The sequence below is a fragment of the Mustela erminea genome, chromosome 17, assembly GCF_009829155.1.
Source record: "Mustela erminea isolate mMusErm1 chromosome 17, mMusErm1.Pri, whole genome shotgun sequence".
Classification (NCBI taxonomy): domain Eukaryota; kingdom Metazoa; phylum Chordata; class Mammalia; order Carnivora; family Mustelidae; genus Mustela; species Mustela erminea.
The window spans coordinates 45975087-45993413 of NC_045630.1; the positions used below are offsets into that span (position 1 = coordinate 45975087).

The following is an 18327-nucleotide window of genomic DNA, read 5'->3' on the forward strand; positions in this document are numbered from 1 at the left end:
TAGTTTAAAAGCTTGACTATTCTTGAAGCCAAGACAAGAGAAAGCCAACTATGACTTTAGACGTTTCAACAATGGTGTGACTTTTGGGTTACCTCCTGTGACCCATGACCCATGGATATCCAGCCCCACTCCTTGCCTGTCTCAGAATCAAGAGGTTTAAATTCAAAGTCCAAGACAGAAAGAATCTGAAAGAAATAACCTACACTGAATTTGGAAAATGCCCTTTGTTCTCATTTTCCTTGAAATCTGAAGTCATATAAGACTGAGATACCCACATACAACAAATGGAAAAAGAAATGCAAAAACAAGTGGGAATTAGGATCCTTAAACCACAGGTGCTGATCCCTAGTGCTCCCCACAAAACCCTAGATCACAAATTGAGGGATGAGGTGATCTTCTTTATACGGAAGGGACTGAGCCCCGGGAGCCAGCAGCAAGCGGGAGCTTGCGGACAGATGCAGAAACACACACGAGTCCCAGGTCTTTCCTTAGTGACGATGGTCCTCCTTCTGGACAGCTTGAAGGAGACAGTTCAAATGTGCTTAACAAGATTGCTGGGTGGGCATCAGAAGGGAAGAGATGAAAAGACCCCCTAAATGTAGGAAGAAAAACAAGCCGGATGCTATGAGCAGCAGGCCCAGCTGGAGGCGGACTTGGTCTGTAGATTGATGTAGTCCCCTTGGGTGGATAAAGACACATCTTCTCTGGAATTGCTCATCATCTTCTCAATGAGTACTCTAAAAAACAAGGAAAACAGACAGAAGACGGATTAAATGGATAGAACAATGGGAGAAATGATGGCATGCAGTCAAGCCATGAGGTTTAAATGCCCCTCTGTCCCCCGTTGAGAAAGGAGAGCATCCTTGACCTTCAGAAGCTGACATTCCAGTGGCTTAGTCTGCTCTGGTTTGCTCAGGAAAAGGAAAGAAGGTCCCAGGGCGCGGCAGCAGAAGGCAGGTAAATCTGCGTGCCTAACCCCCGAACAACTCGAGCTACTCACCTCATGGCCTCATTAATATTTTTGTTCTCCTTGACTGATGTTTCTGTCCAGCCCGTGAAACCATTCTCTTTACTGAACCGGTCAACCTGGTCTCTGCTCACTGCCCAAGGGGACAGGTCACACTGGCAAAGAGAGAACATAAAAAGCAACACCATAAACTTCCGGCAAAGAGGAACACTGCTCAGATGCTTCTGGATGCAAAACCTTTCTGCCAGTGGCTGAGAACACCGGCATCTAAAATCTGGCCAACGTTCTTCCCAAAGAAAGTCCCAGCATCCCTTGAAAGAAGGTAGAGATGATTTTGCCAACTTGAGAGGGGGAAATGGATGCCCGGAATCGGAGAGCCTTTTAGACATGCTTACTCTCCGACCGCAGAGAGAGGCCAGAGCCCATTTTCCTAGATTGACCACATACTTTGTTGGCCAAGAGCAGGCAGGGCACGGGCTCTCCGTTAGGCAGGGTGAGCTTGCTGTCCAAGTCCTGTTTCCATCTCTGGCTATTGCTGAAGGTCGTGGCGTTGGTAACGTCAAACATAATAACGCAGGCTGACGCATCCCGATAGTACAGTCGAGTCATGGAGGTGAAACGCTCCTGCCCTGGGAAGAAAGGAGGGAGCCCTTGAGCAGGTAATACTGAGAACCAGTCTCAGAACGCCCTCCAACACCCTGCCCTTTCTACCTTCCTTGTTGGGGAGGGCAGTGTGCGCTATGGCTGAGTCCAGACCGCCCAAGTCCAAGTCCCTGCTCTGTCATTTACTATCTGTATGACTTTGGGCAAGGGAAGCTTCCAGTGCTTCAGACTTCTCATCTGTAGAGCGGGCATAGAGGCAGTAGCTTTCCTTTCAAGGTTGTGATGAGGATTAACGAGTCACTGAATCTCAAATGCTCAGGAAAGTGCTTGGCACATAGTAAAAAAGTCACCTATTGTTATTATTGTTTCTATTTTCTGGGGATCCTCTTTCTCCCCAAGGTCAGCTGAAACGCTGGAAAAAGCACCCACCTATGGTCTGGACAATCTACTGCCTTGCCAGCCATTCCACCCACAGAGAGACGGCTTGACATTTATTCATGGCAAAACATCTACAAAAAATATCTACGAACACTCTCCATCCACCACAACTCAACCATTCCGGCTCCAGAAAAACATCTTCTGGTTGTGGGACACCTGGGTGGCTCAGTCCATTAAGCATCCGCCTTCGGCTCAGGTCATGATCCCAGGACCCCCATCAGGCTCTCTGCCCAGTGGGGGTCTGCTTCTCTCTGCCCCTTCACCTCTCTTCCCACTCCTGCGCGCTCTCTCTCTCAAACAAATAAATAAAATCTTAAAAACAAAACAAAACAAAAAACCTTCTGGTTTTGCTACCCCCCTTTTTCTGAGAGCTTGCTGATTAAACCAAAATGTCTTCCCTGGTTCCTATCCCATCGCCCCAGCCTACCTGCAATATCCCACAGCTGGAGCCGCACCATCTCAGAGTCAGACCACTGGAGAACCTTCAGAGCAAAATCCACTGAAAATACATGTACAACTGAATAAAATTTACCTTTAAAAAAATCCGTGAATAAACTCAGATCAAATATGCGGTTACAACCCTAGAGACATACAACTCTGATCCCATGTATCTATTTATTTTTAGGCTCTCAATGGGTTGAGATGAGCCCACAGAAAAGGTTTTAAGAGAGGAACAGACAATTCTCTCTTTTTAAAACACTGTTATTTTTAAAGTGAACTCCACCTCCAGCGTGGGATTTGAACTTACGACCCCAAGATCAAGATTTGCATGGTCTTCTGACTGGGACAGCTAGCACAGATAACTCATTACCACTCTCTGAAGGGGTCCTCAGCTTTTACTCTCTCAACAGACTAATGTATTTGATACTACTTGTCCCTAAGGCTAGGGTTAGGAGGTATGGAAGCAATTATGAAAGCAACTCCTGATCTCAAGTGAAACAGTTTCTGGAAGGTCTAGGGGGGTTTTCTGGGGGAAGGGATGACAGGGCAAAAGGGGGAAATGAGGTAAGTGTGGTGGCTTTTGTATCTTCCACATTCAATTTCACTGTTGGTTTCTAATCCAATTGTATTAGGAGAAAAACACTGGGGGAATTCTACACCCTCCACAAGGCTGTAGGGATGACTCTGGGTGGGAACAGGGTCAAGGGAACAGGTCCCAGAGGATTCTAAGGAAGACGACACCCTATGGAAGGTGCCTGAGAGCTGTGCTCCAATGCTGAGACTCCAGAAGCTAAGCAGGAAAGAGTATGCCACAGGGACAATCTTTTGAGGAGAGAAACAGAGAACTTCCCAGAATTGGAAACACATTTTTCCATATCTGTGACAGAAATGAAAGCTAGGGGAAATTGAGAATAAACACTGGAAAAAAAAAAATTAGCCAGAGCCATTATTCTTTACTAAAGGAAAACTAGAGTCATTGCTAAAAACTAATTAGTGAAACACTTTTAACCAAACCCATGAAATAAGAGCCCTCCTATTACTTAGGAGTTTGGGGCAGAATGGTAGGGAAATCCTAAATGTTGCTGGATATTTTCATTGCAATGTTCATGCTTATTAATTTTTAAATTTAATTCAATTTATTTAATTCCCTAAGGAACCATCTTCAAAATTTACATTAGTGTAGGTTTCTTTCCTTAAAAAAGGTTCTCTTAATGTTTGTTAACTCTCCCCTTTTGCCAACTCTTCCCAACTAAAGACCTTAACAAAAAGGCCGTTCTACTTCTGGAAAGACAAAAAGTTGAACCCAAGGCCGTCCCTAAAAAGAAATGAATGAACTTGGTGTTTCCTTCCTTCCCACCGCTTGCAACCCCGCACCCCCCCAACCCCGCAGCTTGAGAGAAAGGAGGGTGGGAAGACAGGTCGGATACCTTAAATAATTTCTAGCTGTCTTTATTTTAAGCAATCCATGGACAAAAATACACAGAGCTCCTCAGCCTTGGTGAGCATAAGAGATAGTGCGGCTCAGGGGCTCTTCCACGCAGGCATCCCCCAAACAAAGGGAGGCTCCTTGAGGCCAGACGACACCTTCCTGTTCCTTCATCAGCTACCTGTGAGATGCGGGTCAAGGGCCCCAGCTGGCACCCAACGAGGCCTCCCCGAGGGGGTCCCAGCGGCCTGGGCTGATCGCAGGATTTGCGGGTGACCGCTCGGGAGGCTACGGGAGACCCGAGTTCACGGTGCCCCCGAGAAACGAACCATTGCGTATTTCCTCAACCTCCCTACCCCATTCCTCCTCCTCACACCTTCGCCCAGTCCCTCTCCAGGCGGTCAGCTCCGACTGCGTGAACCTCATCGGGGGAAACCAAGGGGAAACGTGCAAATCGAACCCCGGCAAGTACTACTCCCTCCAGGCTCCCGGACACCGACTTCCTAAGCCGAGTAAGGACCCAAGGCCACCGAGCCCCCGGAGGGCTCCTCACCCGCGCGGGTCCACCCCGCCCCCGCGGCGACGTCTCACCTCCCACGGTGGACTTGTAGTGTTTGCTGAAGCTGTCCTGCGAGTACCGCTGCACGAGCGACGTCTTGCCCACCGCTGCGTCCCCCACCACCAGCACTTTGAACAGGTGATCTCTGCCGCCCATGGCTGGCGGGCCGGACGGGTGCAGGAGGCGGCGGGGTGGGTGGGTGGGTGGGGAGGTGTGTGTGGAGGGAGTCGTCTGTTTTAACCCCTTCGGCTCCGGACCCCCTACAAACTGAAGTTCGGCATTGCAGCCCACCGCCGGTTGGGGCTGCTCTGACGAGAAAAAAGAAAGGGAAACTTCGCACTCAGCCTTTACGCGCTTCCTCCCCGCGCGGCCTCAGCCTGGGTGGGGCCCAGGGCCCGAGCTCCGAGCCCCGGGGCTGTTTGCACCTTCTCCCCCACCCCGCCCCGCTGCCGGGAAAACGGACCCGACGCGGCGGTGCCTCGCCCACCGGGACTTCCCCGGAGCGGTGCCCGGGGCGACTGAAGCCGGGGCCAGGTCATTTCACAGTCGGGGTCAGGTGATGGGGTCTTCCCCGCCCGGCACAAACCAAATTCGGGGGAAAGAGCGGCTCACGCTTGGATTCCCGAGACCCTGGACCGCCTCAGGCTGCGCGGTCCCAGTTATCCGCACGCGTCACGAGCGGGGCAGCTTGGAGCACTACGTTTCCCAGGTTACCACGCGGCGAAGAGACCTAGAAGAGTGCAGAAACTCGCCGCGAGGCCACCTGGGAAATGTAGTTTATGAACTCCCCCAAAAATCTACACCTAATTTCAAGGCTTTCAAACTCCTTCGACGGTTCGAAATCTTATTTTAAAGTCATTCTGTTATAGAAGGATCCTTTGGAGGCTCTTTGTCCCACATGGTTTCTTCACCTGCCTGACTCCTTCTCCAAATTGATTTCTTATGCATGATCTTTAAATGTTTTATGGAACTGAGGCATCTGGGTGGCTCAGTTGGTTGGGCCATTGCCTTTGGCTCTGGTGATGATCCCGGTTATCATCCCGGAGTCGTGGGATCGAGACCCTTGTTGGGCTCCCTGCTCTGCCCTCTGACCTTCTCCCCTCTCATGCTCTCTCTCTCTCTTTCAAATAAATAAATAAAATATTTTTTTTTAAGTAAAGGTTTTATGGAACTAAGATTAAAAATTATTCCATAAGTTCCATAAATTATTCTACTAATAGAAACTCACGAAGTCCATTTGCTATTACTTTAATATATTTATTTATATATCTTTAAATTTATTTATATATTTATATTATTTGTATATTTATATATTTATTTATATATTTTTACTTATATTTACTTTAATTACTTTAAGATAGACATGCCCAGGATCCTATGAATATGAAGGTTAGCTCTTTTATTTTCCATATGACCCAGTATCAGTCAGGTTCGGGAACATTTGATCAAGAGACTGACCCTTAGGAAATCTCATGCCATTAAATGTCAGTTATTATCATTTGATAAGGGGCCACAGTAGTAAAGGTAGAAAACAAAAGACAGTTCCTCATTCTCACTTCCACCATTCCTAGCCTATCACTTGAGCTGGGTGGAAGTCGATTAGAGCACACTGGGAGACCTCCTCCATCTGTTGTTGCTGTTGCTCATAAATAATGATTAACCTACAGTTTTGCAATGACTTAATTTTTTCAGCCCATAATTTTTCTGACCTGTCCCATCGTTAGTTAAAGAGTTAAGGGGACATGAGTTTCATGGCAAGCAAAATAGCTCTGTTCTCTGGGCTGTTGGCCCAGAGGAGAAGAGAAAAAAACAACAAGGCTATGGGAAACACAGCTCTGCCCAGGTCTCTTGACAGAGAGGCTATAACTTATACCCTGGGAGGAAAGAACATTGGCATGGTTCTCAAGGTATTTAGCCCAAAATGTTTGTAACCCAGGTATGGGAGGTCAAGCTGGCTACCCATCTTTCCAGATGTCTGAGACCCCTTTCCAGCAGTCTCTTCTCAGTTCCCATTGGCTTTGACATTAACTACTCTTTGACATTTATTTCTCACATGGCCTTCTTGTTCATCGTCCTATCTTTCTGATGATAATCACCTTTTTCTTTTATGGTTTCTTTTGCATCCGACAGCCCCCAAAAGGGGCTATTTTCTAAGGCTTGGCTCTTAATCCCTGAGTTAATCATTCTTTAAACTCTTTCTCTTTTTTTCTCTTAAAGATTTATTTACTTATTTGAGAGGGAGAAAGGAGAGTGTGCACACTAGCAGGAGGCACAGGGGGAGAGGTAGAGAGACTCTCAAGCAGACTTCATAGTGGAGCCTGAGGTGGGGCTCAATCTCATGACCCTAACATCAGGATCTGAGCTGAAATCAAGAGTCAGACACTCAACCAACCGCCTATGCCACGCAGGTGCCCCTCATTCTTTAAACTCTTTAATGAAGGGGCACCTTGGTGGCTCAGTGGGTTAAAGCCTGTGCTTTCAGCTCAGGTCATGATCCCAGGGTCGTGGGATCGATCCTTGAATTGGGCTCTCTGCTCAGCAGGGAGCCTGCTTCCTCCTCTCTCTCTGCCTGCCTCTCTGCCTACTTGTGATCTCTGTTTGGCAAATAAATAATAAAATTTTTTAAAAATAAAAAAATAGATAAATTCTTTAATGAGTTGTCCTTGGCTTCATCTCTCTCTTTTTAAAATATTTAATTAATTTATTTATTTGACAGAGAGACAGAGATCACAAGTAGGCAGAGAGGCAGGCAGAGAGAGAGGGAGGAAGCAGGGTCCCCGCTGATGAGAGAGCGAGACGCAGAGCTCAATCCCAGGACCCCGAGATCATGACCTCAGCCAAAAGCAGAGGCTTAACCCACAGAGCCACCCAGGTGCCCTGGCTTCATATATCTCTTAGTCTTGATTTTATTTATATTTTTTTATCGCCAATCGGTTATGTTCAACTGCCATGAAGGTACCTCTACTTGGATGTCCTTTCATAGCTTCCCTCTTACTACAGCTTCATGAAAAGAGCTCCTTTTCCAGGTTCCCCATTTTTGTCACTGATCTCATTGTTTTTTCTTTCCACTCAGGCTTTGAACTTCGAGCACTTAAAATTTTTTATTTTACTGTGGCAGGAATGCTTAACATAAGACCTATTCTCTTAACAAAATTTTAAATGTGTGACGCCATTCAAAAAGTACAAATGTGTAAGTGTGCCATAGAGGTACTGTGTCTTACAGCAGATCTCGAGAACTTACTCATCTTGCTTAACTGAAACTTAGGCCCATTGCTTAGTAACTCCCAACTCCTCCCTCCCTTATTTTTGGGCAACCACTATTCCACCCTTTATTTCTATAAATTTGTCTGTTTTATTTTTATTTATTTTATTATTTTTTAAAAAATATTTTATTTATTTATTTCAGAGAGAGAGCGCAGAGGGAGATTGGGAGGCAGAAGACGACTCCTTGCTGAGCAGGGAGCCTGAAGCAGCACTTGATTCCAGGACTCTGAGATGATAACCTGAGCCAAAGGCAGACGTTTAACCAACTGAGTTCCCCAGGTGCCCCATATTTTTATTTACTTTATTTTATTTTCAAGATTTTATTTGACAGACAGAGATCACAAGTAGGCAGAGAGGCAGGCAGAGAGAGAGGGGGAAGCAGGCTCCTGGCTGAGCAGAGAGCCCTACGCGGGACTTGATCCCAGAACCCTGGGATCATGACTTGAGCCGAAGGTAGAGGCTTTAACCCACTGAGCCACCCAGGAGCCCCCATATTTTTATTTTTATTTTTTTAAAGATGTATTTATCTAGAGAGAGAGAGGGCATTCATGTGTGTGCTCGCACACAGTGCAGGGTAGTTGGGCAGAGGGAGAAAGAGAATCTCAAGCAGACTCCCCATTGAGCTCTCCGGGGACTGAGACCGACTGGGGACTCCATCCCACCACCTGAGATTGTGACCTCAACCAAATCGAGAACTGGATGCCCAGACACCCCTAAATTTGTCTGTTTTAGATATCATATAAATGGAGTAGTTGTCTTTCTGTGATTTGGTCATTTCACTTAGCATAATGTCCTCAAGGTTCATTCACGTGGTTGCCTACTGCAGAATTTCCACTTTTATGGAAGGCTAAATGATATTCCACTATAAGCATACACACCTTTCCTTCATCTATTTGTCTATCAATGGACATTTAGGTTGCTTCCATGACTTGGTTATTTGTGAATAGAGGTTAATGAACATGGTAGTGCTAATATCTCTTCAAGATTCTGATTTCAATTCTCTTGCATAATTGCCCAGAAGTGGGATTTCTGGGTCATATGGTCGTTCTATGATTAACTTTTTGAGGAACTGCCATACCGTTTTTCCAGAATGGCTGCACCATTTTGCTTTCCCACCAGTAGTGTGCAAGGGTTCCAGTTTCTCCACATTCTTGCCTACAGTTGTCTTTTTTTTTCCCCTTGGGTAATAGTGATTTTTTTTTTTTTTAGAGATTTTATTTATTTATCAGAGAGAGAGAGAAAGCGAGCACAGGCAGACAGTATGGCAGGCAGAGGCAGAGGGAGAAGCAGGCTCCCTGCCGAGCAAGGAGCCCGATGTGGGACTCGATCCCAGGATGCTGGGATCATGACCTGAGCCGAAGGCAGCTGCTTAACCAACTGAGCCACCCAGGCGTCCCGGGTAATAGCGATCTTGACAGGTGTGAAATAATATCCCATTGAGGTTTTGATTGGTATTTCCCTAATGATGAGTGACATTGAACATTCTGTTATCTACCTGTTGGCCATCTGCATGTCTTCTTTGGAGAAATGCCATTTTTTAATCATGTTATTAGTTTTATTATTATTATTATTTTTGCTATTGCAGGCCTCGAGCGTTATGAACACTTCCTTTTACACACATCACTTTATAGCCCCCTCCTTTTAAAAAAGCTTGTCACCACATCATCTGATACTTCTTTCTTTTTTTTTTTTTTAAGATTTTATTTATTTATTTGACAGACAGAGATCAAAAGTAGGCAGAGAGGCAGGCAGAGAGAGGGGGAAGCAGGCTCCCCGCTGAGCAGAGAGCCAAATGCGGGACTCGATCCCAGGACCCTGAGATCATGACCTGAGCTGAAGGCAGAGGCTTAACCCACTGAGCCACCCAGGAGCCCCCTGATTCTTCTTTCAAAACATTTCTCCACCCACCCTTTTTGCTTCATGTTAGGGTCCCTTTCCTGGTTTAGGCTTTCATGATCTCATACCTCGATCATCTTCAATAACTTGTTCATTGGTTTGCCTGATTCAAGTTTCTTTGTCTTCAGTTCATCCTACGTACTGGCCAGGATGACTTCCCTAAAACATCATTGTTCCTTCCACTGTCTAGCAAGTATGCAAAGATTTAGCAGCCTTCCTGAGCTGGTATCCAACACCCTCTACCCTGCCACCCTCCTGACCCAACTTTCTCTCACCTGATCTCAAATGGGAGTTTCCCCCTTCAACAAGGTCTGGTTCCTTATACTCTTTAAAAGCCCTATTTCATTTCTGACTTTGCACCTTTGCCCAGGGCCCCTTACCTATCAGAATACCCTGCAGGCTTCTCTTCACAAACCTCTCTTACCTCACTTCAAGTTCTCAAACTTCTGTGTGCACAAGAATCACCCGGGGCACTTGTTAAATATGGACATTGTGATCCAGGGAAAATTTTTTTATTTGCTACCAACGTGATTCTTAGACCAGATTCCACTTTGAGAAATGCTGTTAAGGCTTGACTTTAGTGTCAACTCACCATGAACATTTCCTTTATCACTGCAGCCCTCAACACCTGTAGCTTTTACAGTCGGCTTGCCTTGTAGTCCCTTATGTGACCAATTTATAATAATCTAACTTAAAAGCAACCAGCATGTTGCAAAGTAAACAAAGACTTCAAATACAAAATTTTGGTTTTGGGCCCTGTTGTCTGTGAGAAGAACTTCCCGAAGTTCCCAAATCAGAAAGGTGAGGACCAAAGATTTAAGAGGGAAGATTAGCAAGTTCCTGGTGTCCCCCGCAACCCCCCATCACAGTTTCTCTCCTCCCTTTGTTGGGGGCCAGGTATATTTCTTCCATAGTAAGTTGCAGTTTCCGAGAGAGGCAGTTATAATAAGAGGGAGGGAAAGCCCATGCAGAGTGCCAAGCAACTGATTTGCATATGCATGTTTGGAACACAGTGGTTTGCAGGCTGGGGCAAGTGGTAAGCCTTGTTTTGTTACTATCACACTTCCTAGGGCTGTCTGCCTCCTTCCATTTTACGTTTGATTTCTCACTTTTTATTCTGAAAATGTTCAAACCCACAGGAAATTTGAAAGAGGAGTTGAATGCATACCAGTATGTCTTTGAGTTGGATTTCAATGACTAACATTGTGCCCCATCTGCTTTGTCTCTTTGTGTGTAGGGAATCATTTGAAAATAAGTCATACATACCATCCCTAAATAGTTCAGCACACAGCTCCTAATAATGAAATTTGCTTACAAGACCCTAATACCATGATAACACCTAAGAAAAGTAACCTCAGTTGAGGAGTATCTGAACCTTTACATATTTCTATAGCATTGAAATATTTTTTCTTGCCTCTAATCTAGAATACTAAATTCATGCATTGTGTTTAGTTCTTTTATATCTTTCATTTTTTTTTAAAGATTTTTTTTTTATTTATTTGTCAGAGAGAGAGAGCACAAGCAGGGGGAGCAGAAGACGGAGAAGCAGGCTCCCCACTGAGCAAGGAGCCTGATGCTGATCTCAGGACCCTGGGATCACCACCCAAGCTGAAGGCAGACGCTTAACCACTGAACCACGCAGGCATCCCTCTTTCATCTTATTTTAATGCAGAACTACGCTGTGTCCAGTACAGAACCCAGTAGCCACGTGTGGTTATTTATATTTAAATTAATTAAAATTAAATACATTTAAAAATCAGCTCATCAGTCATCCTGGCCACATTCCAAGGTGCTCAGGGGCCACATGGGCGCCGCTGGTGAACAACCCAGATGTGACCATTTCCACCATCTGTCAGACAACATCAGTCTGTAATCTTCTTTTCCTTTTCATAACATTGACTTTCTTTCTAACGAGTCCAGGCCATTGTCTTGTAGACAGTCTCACAGTCTGGATTGTCCGTTTTTTTCAGTGTTAGTTTCTGGAAGGCCATGTTTTGGCCAGAGCCCTGCACAGAGGATGTGTTCCATCACTAATTGCAGAAGACTGCTAGTGTTACCTACGGTATGAGTCGGTAAGTACTTACGTAGGTGGTGACCCAGTACTGGGCAGTCACCGCAGGGCTCAGGAGCTTGACTTCAAATAGAAGAGCAAAGGGTAGGGGCGCCGGGGTGGCTCAGTCGGTTAAGCCTCTGCCTTTGGCTCAGGTGGGGATCCCAGGGTCCTGAGATCTAGTGCCACATCGTGTTTCCCTGGGCTCCTTGTTTGTGGCAGGGCTGCTGCTCCCCCTGCTTGTGCTCTCTCTCTCTCTATGACAAACAAAAATCTTAAAAAAAAAAAAAAAAAAAAGAAGAAGAGCGAAGAGTTTATATGGTCTCCAGAGCCTCTATCACTGTGCCAGGACAGGGAGGAAAATGCTTTGTGACGTGAAATGCAGACAGAAGTGACACAGCAAGCAGCCCAGCAGCACAGAGGGAGAGGAGGCACGGACCCAGGAAGGGGGAGGTCCTGGGGCTCTGGCTGTCCCTGAGCCCCAAAGTCCATGCTCTTTTAAATAATCATAACTGTGGGGGCACTTGGGTGGCTCAGTTAGGTAAGCGGCCAGCTCTTGATTTCAGCTCAGGCCCTGATCTGGGGGGAGGGTCCGGGGATTGAGCCCCACATAGGGCTCCGCGCTCAGCGGGGAGTCTGCTTGAGGATTCTTCCCCTCTAGCTCTGCCCTTCCCCCTGCTCGTGCGTGCACTCTCTTGCTCTCAAATAAAGAAATCTTAAAAAGAAATAAATAATCATAACTTTTTGGTGACTGCTTTGGGCACAGGAAGCAGCTTGATGAGATGCCTGTGACCCAGCTAAGCATTCAGCCGGAAGGCTTCACAGCAAGGTCCCCTAGGGAACCCTCTAGAGAGAGGCTGGCAAGAACAACTGCCGCTCACTCCACAGGCTTGTGCCCTGAGTCGGGTTAACTTTGCCCTTGGGAGCATCAAGGGAAAACACCGAACTCTAGTTCTTACAGTTTGGTTTGCCACATTACCTCCTTGGAAGGATCCCCTCCCTTCCACCTCCAAATAAGGACCAGGGAAAGAAGACAGAAAAAGGGCAGAAGCTAGAGGGGAAATTTTGGTTTAAAGAGCTGAGGGTAGGGACGCCTGGGTGGCTCAGTTGGTTGGGCAGCTGCCTTCGGCTCAGGTCATGATCCCAGCGTCCTGGGATGGAGTCCCACATCGGGCTCCTTGCTCGGCAGGGAGCCTGCTTCTCCCTCTGCCTCTGCCTGCCATTCTGTCTGCCTGTGCTCGCTCTCTCCCCCTCTCTCTCTCTGATAAATAAATAAAATCTTTAAAAAAAAAAAAAAAGAGCTGAGGGTATGGTCCCAGCTGTCCATGTTGGGAAGTCGCGTCTGTAAAATGAAGGTGTTCTCTTCCAACACGGATGGTTCTGCTCTAATTTTCTGTGTCCTTTTAGCTCTGCAAGAGGGGAAGAAGACAGAGATCATTGCACCTCTAGACCATCCTTATTATCCACCGACAACCCCTTGCCCCTCCACTAAGACCGGGAAATACCATTGTCTCCCTAGCTCTTGGAGTTGAACTCTAACATGAACATGAATGAGAAGTCCCCAGGCAGGAGACTGACGAAAGTACACACAGAGCTAAAGAAGGAATGCGTTGATCTATAGAGAAATTGGTCAACCTCAGAGGCAGGGAGAGGACACTCGGGGAGTATACCGTTCACCCCTCTTCCGGCTCTGTCTGGTAGACACCAGAATCTTCAGGGAGTATCTGGCTGGCTGTCAGGTATCCTTATCGTGGAGACTCATGGAGCTGAATAACAAGACCCGGTACCTTTCTATCTTCAAGTTATAAAATTAACATTTTTGTTAGGATTTTAAACCCTCTGGGTACCTCCTGACTGCCGACCTTCCCACGAAGCTTGCTCTAGAGAGCGAATGTGCTGGGGAGGCTGATGTGTCTTTTGTGCCCATTTGGTCCTAAGCCCAGGCCTGAAGGAGTCTGTGTGGGTCCAAGTCAGCCTCCCTGAGATGATTTCTGGATGGCAGCAAGTTTCTGAGCCTCTGAGGATGAAGCCAGGCTTGGGGGCGGGGTCTGTTCACCTAGTGGAGACCTACCTGTGAAGACAGCGGCCCCCCCTCCCTGCACAGCTCTGTCCAACTTCAGCTGCACTCATGTCCCTGATGGGTAATATCCAGGATGGATCTGGGTCTGCCAGCTTCTGGATTCACTAGTTCCTTCCTATCACCCCAAACTCTGTATTCTGAGTATTTCTCTTTTTGTTTTGCTCTACCACCAAGTTAATCAACATTATATAGTAATAATAAAAGCTTCTGTTTATTGAATCTTCCATGTGCCCGATGGCCCCACAAGGAAGGCATCGTTGTTCTAATCTATAAATGGGACAACTGGGGGATCAGAAGAGGCGAATTATGGCCACCAGCTGAAAGAGGTGAGATTCAAATCTATGTCTGTCTACCTCTAAAACTTGTGTTTAAATGTTATTATTATTATTGTTTTAAATATCTTATTTATTTTTAAAGAGAGAGAGAGAACACATGAGCTGGGGAAGGGGCAGAGGGAGAAGCAGACTCCCCGCTGAGTGGGGAGCCTGATGCAGGACTCCATCCCAGGACCCTGGGATCATGACCTGAGGCAAAGGCAGATGCTTAACCCGCCAAGCCACCCAGGCACTCTACTTAATATTATTTTAACAATTAAGCCCCATGAGATTAGGAGTTTTCTAAGTCTCCTCATTCTGAAAGTGGACATGGGGATTCTTACTTATTGAGGTCAAAGAATAAGAATCTGTCTTGACTGGAGAAGCAGCTTAGTGATAGTGTCTGGTGAGAGCAGGAGAATTCCAGTGCTGCCCTAGGGCATCCCAGGGGATTCTGACTGCCATCTTTGACCCTGATACAGGAAGGAAATAACCCAGATTCTACATGATGCCTTGTCCTGCCCTCCTCAGCTCCACAGTTACTAGGGAGAAGGATCAGTAGCTACTGTGCTCCAAGCTTGGGAGTGGCTCCCCCGAGAGCACCTCAGGCCTCGGGGACATTCCTCCACCCCAGCCTGAACCTAGATGGAAGGAGGGTTCAGATTTTGGCCTGGCAATCAGATCTTAGTAAATACTTCATATTTGACAGGGCATTTATTCTTTCGAAGCTTTAGTTTCTCTTTCTACAGATTTCTTTCTTTTTTATTTTATATATATATTTTAATTTAAATTCAAGTTAATTAACATACAGTGTAGTATTGGTTTCAGAAGCAGAATTCGGTGATTCATCACTTACATTCAACACCCAGGGCTCATTCCAACAAGTGCCCTCCTTAATGCCCATCCCCCAGTTACCCCATCCCCCACCCACACCCCTCCAAGCCCTCAGTCTGTTTCCATAGTTAAGAGTCTTTTAGGGCGCCTGGGTGGCTCAGTGGGTTAAGCCTCTGCCTTCGGCTCAGGTCATGATCTCAGGGTCCTGGGATCGAGTCCCATATCGGGCTCTCTGCTCAGCGGGGAGCCTGCTTCTTCTCTCTCTCTCTCTCTCTCTCTCTCTGCCTGCCTCTCCATCTGCTTGTGATATCTCTCTGTCAAATAAATAAATAAAATCTTTAAAAAAAAAGAGTCTTTTATGGTTTGCCTTCCTCTCTGTTTTTATCTTATTTTATTTTTCCTTCCCTTCCCCTATGTTCATCTGTTTTGTTTCTTAAATTCCACATATGAGTGAAATTACATGATATTTGTCTTTCTCTGACTGACTTATTTTGTTTCTTCCCACAGGTTTCTAACTCCTCAAAACCAAACAAACACTTCGTTTCTGAATAACTTGTGAGGTAGTCAACAACTTGGGTAATGTACTTGAAACTCACACATGTGACAGTCTGTGGCATAGTCAAGGACAGAAAAACATGTGGTTGTCCCTGGCCGACCGCAGTTTGGAGCAATGTTCTCTATCTACTCGTTCAACATTCCTTTGCTTCCTTTGAACTCCCTTTGATGGGAGTTAAGAGAAAAATAATTTCTATAATGTCCAAAATAAGGGAATTTTTTTGGGGGGGGGCAGGTTACTGAGTGTGACATCACATTTAAACTTATTTGGAATTATTTTAAGTTTTTAAAAAAAGGTGACCAATAGCTTGGCAGTATTAGTCATCATACTTAACTAAACATGAACGTTGCCATAAAGTCTTTCAAATTATGGTTAAGAAAAACCTTTTCTGGCTGGCCAAACTGTTCTCACTTGTCTGCAATTTCTCTTTTCTTTCAATTTGTTTGTTTGCTTGTTTTTAATTTCCTGAAGCCAGTCATTTTCTTGGGAGCCACATGAAAAGATGTTTGTATCTAGATAATGTAATAAAATGCAGTATAATGTGGTCAGCGGCCCGATACTGTCCATTAGTCAGTTTCTGGATTTTAGCTGGAGGAGAACGGATTTCAGGAGACTGTCCACTGGCGCTGGTGAATCTTGGGGCTGGTGTTGTTGTCTGTAATTATGTAGCAAAGATACCATCAAGGACAGACTGGAGCCTGGGAGGCCTGTTTTAAATGTCCACTGGAAGATATTACCTATTTCAGTAGACAATTAACACTGTGCCGTAATGTAAGGTGTCTCATGGGCAAAACTGACATAACAGGTACCACATTTCTGATCATTTCAGCGATGCCTTTGTCTTCTCTATATAAGGCACCTTGGCCAGCTGTTTCATCTGGCTCCAGGCACGGTGGGAAGGCACTGGGCTGAGAGAAGCCTGGGTGTGAATATGTGACCTTGGGCAAGACACTTAACTCCGCTGAGACTCAGTTTCTCTCTTGTAAAAGGGCAATAACATCAATTTTGCAGAGTTATTAGAAATAATATTGAAGTTGCAAATGAGGCCATTATTATTTTAAAAAGTATACGGTATAGTACAATATACTGTGTATTAAAACATTATATAAATAATAATTAACAAGCAATTATCCTCTGTTAGTTCTTAATAAACCTTGTTAACATATTGCTTCTTTGAAGAATTAGTTCGAGAGCCCAGGCCTGTTATAAAACACTGATTTCTGGACGCCTGGGTGGCTCAGTTGGTTAAGCAACTGCTTTTGGCTCAGGTCGCGATCCCGGGGTCCTGGGATCGAGTTCCACATCGGGCTCCCAGCTCCATGGGGAGTCTGCTTCTCCCTCTGACCTCCCCTCTCATGCTCTCTCTCACTCTGTCTCTCCCAAATAAATAAATAAAATCTTTAAAAAAAAACCTAAACCATACTGATTTCTTTTTTTTTAAACTATTTTCTTTTCTTTCTTTCTTTCTTTTTTTTTTAAGATTTTATTTATTTATTTGACAGACAGAGATCACAAGCAGGCAGAGATGCAGGCAGAGAGAGAGGAGGAAGCAGGCTCCCCGTCGGAGCAGAGAGCCCGATGTGGCGCTCAATCCCAGGACCCTGGGATCATGACCTGAGCTGAAGGCAGAGGCTTTAACACACTGAGCCACCCAGGCACCCCAACCTTACTGATTTCTTAAATGTTCTCATGGAAAAAAAAAAAAGAAAAAGAAAAAAAAGGAGAAGAAAAAAGAGGGGTGCCTGCATGGCTCAGTTGATTGGATGTGTGCCTTCGGCTTGGTCATGATCCTAGAGTCCTGGGATCGAGCCTCAGGGTTCCCTGCTTGGTGGGGAGCCTGCTTTGCCTCCCGCCCCTCACCTCACTCGTGCTCGCCTCTAATCAATCAATCAATCAATCAATCAATAAATCTTTAAAGAGAAAAAAACGGTAAATATGTGAAGTGAAGGGTGTGTTCATTAACACAATGGGGGGGAATCTTTTCTCAACCTATACGTGTACCAAATTATCATGTTCTATTTTAAATATTTTACAAATGTGTTTGTCTATTGTACCTTCACGAAGCTGGAAAAAAAAGGCTAATGACTGAGATGAGTAATGCTCAGCATTTAGCATATGCTCGGCAAGGTTGTCACACGTCCTGTGGGGGAAGGGTCCTGGGTGGGCAGGGGTTCCCAGCAGAGGCTTTGGCGTCTGACAGACCTGGGGGCACCACACAGGGCCTCTGCTCTTCCATATCTGCCGTCTCAGAAACACAGCCTTGTCACAAACGTGTGTCAGTGTGCGTCTCATGAAGCCACATTGTCACCCTCTGCCCTCCAAACTCCAGCCACACGCGACTGCCCGTAGTTTCCCAAAGCTGGAGGCTCAATTCCCTGCCTCGCAAATCGCTCCCTCCTCCAGACGGCTCCCACTGTCTGCTAACTCCGATTCCCCTTGGCTTCCTCCCAGACTCCCCTGACCCTCGAAACTGGATTTCACCTTTTCCATTCGCCTGCTCCCGTAGCCGCCCTCCGTGTACCCCTGTGGTCACTGTACTGACACTGCCTTGTCATTGACCCATCTCCCACCCTTTAAATAGTGACTGGTTAGTATCTTGGGGTTTAGTGTGTGCTAGGCACAGAGCCCAGTACTTTATGCATCGCCTCGCTGAAGTCTCCTAGCAATTGTAGGAAAGAGGTATTAGTGCAGACAAGGAAGGCCAGGCTCGGAGAGGGTCCAGGATTCCCTAAAATCAGGAATGCAAGCGGAAGATCTGGGATCTGAATCCGGGCTGGTCTGACTCCAAACCTGCAGTCCATTGTAAATTTCTAAGGGCTTCCAGGGTTGAATACAGTGAAGGCACGTTCTCAGCACTCGACAAATTAGAGCTGTTAATAATTTTGACCCAACTAGATGG

The 18327-nt window shown here is 45.9% G+C and overlaps 1 protein-coding gene and 1 long non-coding RNA gene across 6 annotated transcripts; one reads left to right on the forward strand and one right to left on the reverse strand.

Annotated features, from left to right (window-relative positions):
- On the reverse strand, nt 1-5134 carry RAB29 (RAB29, member RAS oncogene family). Of its 4 annotated transcripts, none has more exons than XM_032318599.1 (6): nt 5021-5134; nt 4467-4737; nt 2436-2507; nt 1415-1596; nt 1001-1122; nt 1-737 (listed from the first exon to the last, which is right to left on the reverse strand). In XM_032318599.1, the coding sequence occupies exons 2-6, from the start codon at nt 4588-4590 to the stop codon at nt 623-625; spliced, it is 615 nt and encodes a 204-aa protein (XP_032174490.1). In that variant the 5' UTR covers nt 4591-4737; nt 5021-5134; the 3' UTR covers nt 1-622. The 4 variants fall into 4 exon arrangements, with proteins under 4 accessions (XP_032174490.1, XP_032174489.1, XP_032174493.1 ...); XM_032318598.1 differs by having other exon boundaries at nt 4467-4742; XM_032318602.1 differs by having other exon boundaries at nt 5047-5125.
- Nucleotides 5135-7843: 2709 nt separating this feature from the next.
- LOC116576414 lies at nt 7844-16691 on the forward strand. 2 transcript variants are annotated; one of them, XR_004280146.1, is made up of 4 exons: nt 7844-7977; nt 11565-11666; nt 13972-14050; nt 15380-16691. It is a non-coding gene; the product is annotated as an uncharacterized LOC116576414 (long non-coding RNA). The 2 variants fall into 2 exon arrangements; XR_004280145.1 differs by lacking the exon at nt 7844-7977 and having other exon boundaries at nt 11208-11666.
- The last annotated feature ends 1636 nt before the right edge of the window (nt 16692-18327 follow it).